This window comes from Sciurus carolinensis, chromosome 17, assembly GCF_902686445.1.
Source record: "Sciurus carolinensis chromosome 17, mSciCar1.2, whole genome shotgun sequence".
Lineage (NCBI taxonomy): Eukaryota > Metazoa > Chordata > Mammalia > Rodentia > Sciuridae > Sciurus > Sciurus carolinensis.
This window is the reverse complement of record NC_062229.1, coordinates 9,006,825-9,018,630: the sequence shown is the minus strand read 5'-3', so window position 1 is coordinate 9,018,630 and position 11,806 is coordinate 9,006,825. Positions and strand designations below refer to the sequence as shown.

At 39.3% G+C, this 11,806-nt stretch overlaps 1 protein-coding gene across 1 annotated transcript; it reads left to right on the top strand.

Moving 5' to 3' along the window:
* Nucleotides 1-9,528: 9,528 nt before the first annotated feature.
* On the top strand, nucleotides 9,529-10,461 carry LOC124969094 (olfactory receptor 7D4-like). Its single transcript, XM_047531919.1, has one exon. It carries the CDS (start codon nucleotides 9,529-9,531, stop codon nucleotides 10,459-10,461), a length of 933 nt encoding a protein of 310 aa, XP_047387875.1.
* The last annotated feature ends 1,345 nt before the right edge of the window (nucleotides 10,462-11,806 follow it).

Sequence of the window (11,806 nt, the reverse complement as noted above, 5' to 3'; positions counted from 1 at the left end):
AAGCCGGGAGCCGCCCCACCCCGCCGAGGCCAGGTTTCTGCCTCCGCCGGAGGAACAGGCCCGGAGGTTCCAGCCCTCTCGGAGTCGGACGCCCTCCCCTTCCCAACTGGCCTCGACTCGCCAGCGGCCTTCCCGCGCTCACCGCCTCCGACCCCGCCCCGCCTTACCACGTCACTCTGTTCTCTCCCGGCTTCGACACAGCTCCGCAGGGCAGGCCTAGGGACGCGAGAAGACTGACAGCCACGCCCAGCCAATGACAGACCTTGTTTTCGGCCTCAACCACTCAGCAACCGGAAGTGGGGGGAGCTTCCAGCTTCCGTGACTCCAGGTCCGTGAAAAGTCAGCCAGGCGGTCCGCGCCCTCCCCTGTGAGCTGTGGGTGGCGAGGCTCAGCTTCCAGCGCAGAGTCCGGCGGGGTCTAGAGGCCCTGATTTCCAGACCCGAGCTCGCAGTGCAGCAGGTGTGGCAAGGAGAGCGCGGAGTTTCCTACCCCTATTAACCTGTGGGTGACGTGCCTTACGCTGTTTTAGCCACATAATGATACGGAGCAGGGCGAAAGCGAGTCTACTGCCTCCTTCCCCAAACCTCAGTGATTAACAAAGGGCGTGGCCGTTATATTGTACGCATGCCCAGGGAGGAGTTGTGCGCATGCCCAGGGAGGAGTTGTGCGCAAGCCCACGAAAGAGTTGTGTGCGCGCTTTCCTGAAAGTGAGCGGGGAGAGGCTAAGAATTGAGCAGGCTGGTTCTGTTGTGGATGCTGCCTGACATGCTCTACGCACAAATTAAAACCTTGGGTACCATGCTTGTCGTTACTAATGAGGAAATTGAGATCCGAGATGATGTGATTTCCCCTAGGTCATGTCAGTCGGGAATCACTGTCCCATCCGAACCTATGCAAGGCTCTACTAGAGGGAAAAGGCGACAATGAGACGAGGCAGGGATGGTGGCCCGTCTCACCTGGCCGGGAGCTGGTTGGTCTCATACCTGTTCGGGGGAGCAGCACTGTTCGCGAAGCGGGTGTCCTCCAGCTTCTGGTTCTGCGCTACCTGCACTGCCAGCGTGGAAACGGGTCTTGTTCGGCACATATAGGAGCAAATTGTTGCTGACAAAGTGTGTCCCAGGGGTGGGGTAGAACCTGTGCACAGAGGCGCTATACCTGGGTTCCATCCCCAGCACTGCAAAAAGAAAAATAAGAAGAGCTGGATCTGGAATAGGGGATATGATGTTGACAGTTACTTAATTTAATTGTGAGCATGGCCATGGCAGCATTACAATCCTGTTTGCAACCTCGGGCAGTACCCAAGGTTTGAGGGTGTGGTAGTAGATCCTAACAACCAAATCTAACAATTTTTCCATGGGAAAATGCTTGCAGACTTACCAAAAACTTAGGGGCCATATTCCTGCTTCCATGGGGTGCTGGGTGATTTAACAGTCTGTTTATAGAGATGATCAGTACTATGTTGTGTTCAACATTTAGTAGGTTCTCAGTAAATATTAACTTCCTTTGTTCTCTAATAGAATTTTTTTTCTTTTACCCTGGGAATTGAACAGGGTACTTTATCACTGGGGTACTTATTTTTTATCTTTTTTAATTTTGAAATTTATTCTCATTAGTTGTACATGACAGTAGAATGCATTTATACATTTTGATAGATCATTCATAAATAGAGTGTAATCTCTCATTTTTCTGATTATACATATTGCAGGATCATATAGGTCATGCAGTCATATATGTACATGAGGTAATAATGTCTGTTTCACACTACTATCCTTCCTACTCCTCTATCCCCTCCCCTTCCTTCCCTCCCCTTTAACTAATAAAGTAACTCTATTCTTCCCTATTAACCGCCCCCACCTTATTGTGAATTAGCATCTGCATATCAGAAAACATTTGGCCTTTGGTTCTTGGGGTTTGGCTTATTGCACTTAGCATGAAGTTTTTGGGGTTTGGCTTATTTCACTTAGCATGATATTCTCCAACTTCATCCATTTACCAGCAAACGCCATAATTTCATTCTTTTTTAAAGCTGAGTAATATTCCATCATGGGTGTGTGTATATATATATATATATATATATATATATATCTCACATTTTCTTCATCCATTCATCTGTTGAAGGACTTCTAGGCTGGTTCAACAATCTAGCTATTGTGAGTTGAGCTACTATAAACATTGATGTGACTCCGGCACTGTAGTATGCTGATTTTAAGTCCTTTGGGTATAAACCAAGGAGTGGGATAACTAGGTCGAATGGTGGTTCCATTTCAACTTTTCTGAGGAATCTCCACATTGCTTTCCACTGAGCTAATTTTAATATTTGAGACAAGGTTTTGCTAAATTTCTTAAGACCTCACCGTGTTGCTGATGCTGGTGTTGAACTTGCAATCCTCCTGCCTCAGCCTGCCAAGTCACTTGGGTTACAGTTACTGTTGTATGGAAAATCACCCTTCCATTGGTCAGTTACTTACTTTTTGACCTCTGTGGTGGGCTTGGTTCCTTGATGGTGGTGAGAATTATCTGAACATAAAGGATCCACTTTCACATATGGAAAATTTTAATGCTGAAAACATCAAGATTGTGGTGGCAAAATATTCTCCAAAAATTACACTAGTGTTTCTCAAAAGTTGACGTAGGAAAAAAAAAACAAGTGGAATGTATGCTTGACTTTTGTGATGAGTGAAATAAAGTGATCCAAATGTTAGAAGAAACGTCAAAAAACACATAATAACAATTAAACATCACCTTAAATTCCTATGAAAAAGTCTGAAAAGGTGGGAGGTTATTGATAACAATTTGAGAAAAACTTGTATGTTAACTTGGGTGAAGCAGTGAATATGCTTGAAAGGAAATCCACTTTATCATTAGGAAAAAAAGAACTAATCACAGGCTACAAATTATATTTAAGCCAGATTTTGACAAATTTAAAATATAATATTGGAGTTGGAGTTGTAGCTCTGCAGTAGATCACTTGCCTATATGTGTAATGCCATGGGTTCAATCCCCAACAATACAAAAATGAATAAATAAAAGTTATATGATGTTAAATTTAAATTATTAAATTTAATAATTTAATTTGATTAGGCACCAACTGGAGTGAGGTTCAACTTCCTTCAGTTAGGCTGGACATTTAGCTCAGCAGCAAAGCAACCACCCCATGTGCTAGAGGTGAGGGTTATATCCCCACACAGCTTGGAAAGAAGGAAACCAACAACAATAACAAACACAACATAAACACAAACAAGATACAAAAAATACAGTAAAAACCAGTTAAAAACAACTGTGCCAATATCAGTAGAAAAGAAAGTGGCAAAAGGAATACAACATAAACTAAAAAGTTTAAATTAACAAGTAAGATCAATAGTAATAAAAGGGGGGAGGGAAAAAGACAAAGTTAATTTTTTTAAAAAAAGGAAATAAATGACCCTAGAAAAGAGAGGGAAAATATTTACAGAATGAAAACAAGAAAAACATTAGACAAAAGTAGGAAAAAATATGAGAGGGTGGTGACTGAGGAAGAGTTGTTCCATGCTTTTATATTTATGTCAGAATGAATCCCAATATTATGCATAACTAAAATGCACTCATAAAAAATATTTCCTTAAAATCATTAAAAGAAATTTTTTTGAAAACTCTGATGTTGATCTAGGCAATGATTCTTTCTATATGATCTCTAAAGCAAAAACAGACAAATAGGATCCACAGAACTAAAAAGCTTATGCACATCAACAAGAAATGTGTTATAAGTAAACCCTGTCATGAAAAAGTAAGTTTCATTTTTAAGGTTATTTCTAGAACTATATTTGACCCTAGAGCTTCAAACCAGAATACATCTTAAAACTGGCATATCTGGTCAAAATCCAGCATCCTATTAAAGAATGCTGAGTCTCAGAGTTTCAGTGATCTGACCCCAGGGCTTGTTCATGGTGAGGATATGCTGAGAACTAACTCCAGCCACCTGAGAGCTATAACTGATAACTCTTTAACTTCGATCAATGTGGCTCTTGTATTTAATATTTTAATTTCTCTTGATGTTATTTTTTTCTTTTCTTCTCCCCTTTTATACCTTAAATGTGGTACCCCATTAATCCAAAATTACATGCATTAGTCCACTAACCATGGCCTTGTTGTTATTAGCAAATAAAGCATGAGATACATAACTCTAAAAAAAAATTGTGTCAACAGGGTGAATAGAAAACCTGAAGATTGGAAGGTATTGTTTGTAAAGTATACACCTGATATGAAATTAATATACAAAATACATAAAGCATGCAAACAATTCAACAGTACTAAAACAAATAGCCTGATCCAAAACTGGTCAAAAAATCTAAATAAATATTTCTCAAAAAGAGAAATACAAATGGCCAACAGATATAAAATGACTCAACATCAATTGTTATTAGGGAACTGCAAACAAAAACCACTATGAGATATCAGCTCCTTCTGTTGGATATAGCGTTATCAGAGGCAAATGATAAGACTTCACAAGGATATGGAGAATAGGGAAATTTTTCACAGTGTTGGTGGGAATGTAAATGAATTTGACCATCATAAAAGCATTATAAAATTCCCTCCAAAAACTTAAAACAGTACCATATGATATAGCCATCACAATATTGGGTATATATCCAAATGAATAAAATGAGTATGTTGTCCCATGTTTTGCAGCACCACTCACAATAATCAAGATATGCAATCAAGCCATTTGTCCATCAACAGAGCAGGGGATAAAGAAAACACAGCATATACACAATGAATACCACAGGACATAAAAAAGGAGGAGATCTTGCCATTGACAACCTTGGAGGACAGTATATTAACTGAAGCACACCAGGCATAAAAAGACAAATAGCACATGATCCCAATCATTTGTTGGATCTTAGGAAGTTGATTTAGAGAGAGCAGAGTAGTAGTTACCACGGGCTGGGGCTTTTGGGATGTGGTGCTGGGGAAATGTTGGTCAACATTACACAAACACATTTAGATTAGAGAAATACTCTCAAGAGATTTATTACATAGCATCATGTCTATAGTTACTGATGATGCATTGTATTATTGACAAATGTTGGGTTGTTAAGTATTCTCACCACAAAAATGTTAACTAATGAGATGATGCAAGTGTTATTTTTTAGATCCAATCAATGCATGACACAAAATATTTCCAAATATCATATTGAATATGATATGTATGTACAATTTTATATGCCAACTTAAGTAAACAGACAACAAATAAATTTGAATAATAAAAATAGTAAAGAAAACTAAAAATAAGGGACTTCTTTTCTTCCATGGCATTGTGAAATGATGTCTATAATCCCCAAATATGGTCAAAAGGAGTCATATGACAAGAGATGTTTCCTGAGACTGTTCCTTACAAAAATTAACCTTTCCATAGGGGATAGCTTATGACTTTAAAGGAAACCAAAGTAAAAAAGGATTTTTTTCTTGAAGAAAATATGTTCATTTCCCCCTGCTACTGACTCCACCAATAAAAAGTTGGCTGAGATTTTTCCACTCTGCCATTTTCGTTTTACCCCAAGGGAGCTGAATTGTGTGGAGAGTGGAAAGAAAATAGAACAATTTATTTAATGATGAGCCCTGAGAATTTGAACTCCAAGACAGTAGAAAATTTAATAAAGCTCCTGGGGTCCCTACCTGCTGTTCTGTGAACTCAGCCTCAGAAACAGCACAGGGTGCTTCCTGTGGACAGAGAGTTGGGAAGAGGACACTTCAGCAACAATGATTGGAGAGAGTTGGTGTGTTCCAGTGAAGCTGAAATAGTAAGATGAACAATGGAGAGAACGTGGGTATCATATTTTATCTCTGAAATGAGAACTGGAGCATGTCAAATTTCTTTAGTCTATGAAGTCCCTGTGCTTTGAAAGCATGTCAGTTTCCATGGAGACCTGTCTCCTCCGTCTGTTTCTCTGTTTCCTTATCTCCTGATCTTTGGAATCTAGAACCTTTCTCCTGAAAGTTATTTTCTGGAGATTCTCCAGCTCTTCTGCATTCTTGTCTATAAATTGAGGACTGCTGACAGACTTCCTGCATCCAATCATTTTTGTGTTAAGTACCCACTGAAGAAGATTTATAATGCCTGAGGGATTATCTATTATTTTCTAAATTTGATTTGATTTTCCTGTCATCTTTTATAACCTTTGTTACTGGCATCTTTGACTTACTGAAAGCTCTCACTAGTTCTATGATGCTGTAGCCATGGTTTCACCTTAGGATCCACCATGTATCTACCATTCATTTAATATTTTCTGATGCTCACCAGTCAGAGAAATTCCCTTTTCTCTGATTATCAACATTTGTTAAATGTTCAGGGAAATAACAGGTGGTAGAAGTTGGAAGAGAATGCCTTGACCTGTTCTCTTAATTTTCAAAAGCTACAGTGTTATAACGTAGCCTTTCTTGGTGGATGTGGTGTGACAATAGCCACTCTTTACTGGATGAAGGAATTATTTGTGACTTCTTCCCTTAGCATCAGTCTCAGCCCTGGCTGCTACTCATAGTAATGACTGTTAAATTTTCTCAAATGGATTTTACATATTGTGTTTTTCTTATGATTTCACTTCAAAGACCTAGTTTAGCGACTAATTATATTAACAAACATATTTTTCTTAAACTGACTTCCATTGCCAGAATTAGCATTGCTCGTTCATTCTGTATTTTAAAATAGATTTGACTTTTAAAATAGATTTGACTCCTGGGTTGATAAGAGACTAGAAGGGGAAGGGTTCTAGGCCAGAATGTTTCTATTTGGAACATACTTCCAAATTCTAGCCCTTAAAAGGGGGGTTTTGCTTCAAAGTGTAACTTTTGATAAGAAGTGTTGCAGTCCATTCAGGGCTGCTGTGACTAGTTGGAAACTTAAGACCTTGATGGAAACATCTAGTGTTTCTACATATCTAAAAGTGCACAACACATGGTCAAGGTAGAGGACTAAAGCAATGTCCTTTAGGTATTTTTTGGTATTACATAGGTATGGTTGCCATTTAGGGGAATGGAACTGTTGAACCTGATGTCTTGGAGAGATTGTTGAAGGTTCACTGGGTGGTAGGTAGGGGGAGAAAGTTTGCATAGAGAAGCACCCTGTGCCCCTTAACTAGTTCAGATTGTCTAACCATTGTTATATGTGCATTTTAGTTAATATTTCTGGGTATTAAAGGATAAGTCCCAATGCCCAGTGTTTGTTAAAAGCAGAAAAATAATCCCTATATAAATATCATTTTGTTAATATTTAGGAAGAACTGTCTTCTGGGAATGACATTTGTTAATCCACCTCTTGGAGCTAGGGGTAGTCCTGAACTTAGTCACTGGAATGGTGAAGATGAGGAAGAGGAAGGGTGAGGGGAAGGGCTCACTGCTAGTATTGCCATATCTCAAGACAGGTTTAGATTATAACCATAGATCTATATGTGCAGTTTTGGTAAAGTATTTGTGTTTATTGTGCACAAAGTTCATACTTTATTTCACAACATCTAAGCTGTCTAGATGTCCTGAGGTGACAGTGAATCATAAAAAATGGAGCTAGTGAATTAGCCACTTTGTAAATGTCTTTTTGTTATAATTGATAGAAAAGATGCATCTTGGACATGGAATTGCTTTATCCCTGGGCAGTGTGTATCAGGACTTTTTCATTAGACTAACAGCTGAGGGCACAGGGATGCACACAAGGAGAGATGGGAGCTAGTGCTCAAGGATTTACATCTTGATGTGAGCCATTGGTGTGTGTGCATCTTCTGGCTGTACTATAGGAATAGGTTAATTCACCAGGAACATGCTAATATTTCAGTAGTAGAAGTCTGGTAATGAAACAAGCTTGGTGTATTCTGCTGTTTTGTCTCATTTTAAACTGAGCATTAAGGTAAGGCATTATTTGATTTGTAACTCTACCATATGTCTATCTAGAGGGCTGTTGCCATTTCTATCTTGTGTGAAATTTTTGTCCCCAAGAAAGGATAACAGATTGAGTTGGTTTAGTGTATTCTTGGTTATCAAAAATACTCAAGTAGCTTTGGGATTTTGAATTGGTGAATATACATGATTTGTGGAAAAGCAGGATACACACTATGATCTCAATCACAACAAAATGGGATGTTGTATATGTGTATGCACAACCTAGAAGGACATATCCAAATAAGCTGCGTGTGACTGGATGACTTTGTTCTTTGCTTGTGTTTTTATTTTTCCTGTCATGCACATATTAAGTTTTAAAAAATAAAAACTAATTCTTAAAACCTGAGAAAAATAGATTTGAACACATTTCTGGAACTTCACCATTACTGTCCAATTTTGTGTCTATATTTTCTCCAATTTTGTGCCTATATTTAGGCATATTATTAGTTGGACAATTTCTCTTTTGTGTTATAGAAAACATTCTGCTCTCCGTATTTATTGTACTTCCAATATTGTATTTGTTCAACATCTATGATGTGATAGCCACTCTGTAAGTCACTGGAGAGACAAATGATGAGACAAAACTCACAGACCCACCAATCCACAGGAGTTTACCGGTGTGAGGTGGTCATGAAGGAAGAGCACAGGACGCTCCACTGTGGGCCTTCATACCCTGTCCCTCCTGGCCATCACCCTGTCCCCATCACACAGTCCCTCACACCCCTCCTACACCAAGTTTACCAACTGACAGGACAATCATACATCCTTTTCTCTCATCCTACAACTGTTTTTGTTCCTATGTCCTCTTATTCACAGTGACCCATTCTTCCTCTCTCAGTTCAAACATTCATGCTTCTGAGTTGGCTTTCCTACCCAGAACAGAAGACCACATTTAATAAACACCCAGTGTGTATCACAGGAACCACAGTAGAAAATTACATCATCTCATTTAATTTCACATTTCAATCCTACCAGGCAGTGAATGCTTACTACTACTACTGTGGAGAGTACTATTGTGAGCTTAAGTAACATCTTCAAGGTCACAAAGATGGTACAATGAGGGGCAAATGTCTATTCCAGGAACTCTGGACTCAAGAATCAATCCCATTTCTAAATCACATCACAAAAAGATATTTAGATATTCAAAATATCTTAAAATCATTCTTAACATAGGTAATAATAATTACAACTCTCATTTACTGAGACTTCTACTCAGCACCAGGGCATTTAAAACCAAACAAATCAGGAAATAGCAATGATCAAAGCCTCAGCAATTTATCAAGGCCATATGCAACTTCGGGACACCCTATTTCAAAATAACAAATGAAAATAAAAAGGGCTGTGGATGTAGATCAGTGGTAGAGTGCCCCTGGGTTCCACCCCCAGTACCAAAAAAAAAAAAAAAAAAGAAAGAAAGAAAGAAGAAAATCTGAATGATTATACACTTTGAAAGAGACAGAAATGGGTTGCCACTTGACTGAATAAATCAGCATCATTGGCAGAAATAAATAAAAAATAAAGGATGTACGTCCTAGAATGATATTATAAAGTGAGAGCTACCTGAGTTTTCATTTGATTATTCATTGAACCTTGCTTTGCTCCTTCTCCAGAAGATACACCAACTCAATGGAAGCAGAAAACCATACAGGCTTATCACACTTTTTCCTCCTGGGCTTCTCAGAAGATCCTGAATTGCAGCCCTTTCTCTTTGGACTGTTCCTGTCCATGTACCTGGTTACCATCCTAGGGAACCTACTCATCATCGTGACCATCTGCTCTGACTCCCACCTCCACACCCCCATGTACTTCTTCCTCTCCAACCTGTCCTTCATTGACATCTGCTTCATTTCCACCACAGTCCCAAAAGCAAACTTCCAGGCACAGAATAAAAACATTTCCTACATAGAGTGCCTCACTCAGGCATATTTTTTTAATACTTTTATTGGAATGGATAACTTCCTACTAACTATAATGTCCTATGACCGCTTTGTGGCCATCTGCCACCCTCTGAACTACACAGTCATCATGAACCCTCATTTCTGTGTCCTCCTGGTTCTGCTGTCTTGGATCATCATGTTCTGGATCTCCCTGATTCACATTCTACTGTTGAATCAACTGACCTTTTCCACAGGCACTGAAGTCCCACATTTCTTCTGTGAAGTGGCTCTGCTTCTCAAGGTGGCCACCTCTGACACCCTCATCAATAAAGTCTTTCTTTATGTGGCAAGAACCCTTCTGGGTGTGTTTCCTTTGTCTGGGATCCTCTTCTCTTATTTTCGAATTGTTTTCTCCTTATTGGGAATGTCCTCCTCTGTGGGTAAGTATAAAGCATTTTCCACCTGTGGGTCCCACCTCTGTGTGGTCTCCTTGTTCTATGGAACAGCACTTGGGGTTTACCTCAGCTCTTCTGTGACCCATTCTTCTCAGAGAAGCACAGTCACTTCAGTGATGTACTCTGTGGTCACCCCCATGCTGAACCCCTTCATCTACAGTCTGAGGAATAAAGATATGAAGGGGGCCCTGGGAAGACTCCTCAACAGAGCAGCATTTTGTCCCTGATGGATCACTTAGCTGAGAACTGAGTGTTGTTCCCCCAAAGCACATATTGTGGTATCTTGGTTCTTTTTCTCCCCAGAGACATGCTTGAAGTCTTCTATCCCCAAACTATCTCTGACTTTGCCTACATACTCAGTAATTCTTTCCTAATTTTTCCCCTTATGCATGGTACATAAAGGTCTAAGTTTTTAAAGGTTTCTTACATGTACTTCTGAGATTTCCAACTTGACTTAAATATATCACATGTTGACATGGTTGCCTAAAAAACTGTTGGTTGAATGATAGTGTTCTTTAATTTATTGGGTTTTGTTTTGCTTTACTTTCTTTGGAGCAAAATAATACAAACCATCAAAGCAAAGTGCTGATCATATCATGACTATGCTAGTCACTTTATCTGTATGACCATATTTAATCCTGAAAACAATTTGAGATATTTTCTGTCATTCACACATTTTCCAAAGGAAGAGAGAGATAGGGATGGACAAACTACTGGACCTGACATGGAGCCCACACTAACTCTGCTATACTACTGTTGGTAAGAGCAATGTTTTAATTTTCAACCTGAAATATGAAATCAACTTTTTAATGTGGGTTTGTTCATAAGATTCTTACTGATATGATGTCTACATTAACTCTGATTTTTTGTTATTTTATGAACTTTCCTTATTTTCATTTATTCTTTCCTTCCTTTTCTCCTTCATTTATTCCTTCCTTCTTTCTTTCCTCCTGTCTTTTGGCTGACTTATTGGTAAACGTTAACTTGCTCCATTCCTCTACATGACTGAAAATGTTCTGCATTTTTGTATGTTAGGAGTTTATCCATATATCTATTCATGGACATTCAAGTGATTTACATCTTTTCACCCTTGTGAATAACAGCACTGCTGCATAAATGTTAGCCTATTTGCTTTTCTGATAATGTCACCAACAATAAAATCCTATATTTTACTGGAGTTATATTTGTGGCATGTTTTTTCCATCTTAGAGATCTTTTTCTCATGCCTGATCTATCTTAGGTCAAGGTAGAATATTGCCGCCTGCAGCAATGAGACCGCAGGAAAGAATCGGAGGTGGACTGGGAATGAACCACTTCTTTATTTTTCTTTAGTGGTGCTTCCTTGCTTGTTTCCTTGTTTGCTTCTCTCCTCAAGTAGACACCTAGGTGCCAACACCAGCTCTGCCTTCCAGGATGGTTAAGGCCTCTCTTTGCTTTGTGGGACAAGATACCAGTGGTGTCTTCCCAGTCCAAGTGCAGGTCTTGCGGGCTGAAGTGCCGGTCTTGCTTAGAGCTGCGCACCCAGGAGCCAGACATTCCTGCGTGCTCCATCATCGAATGCCTCACGTGCCA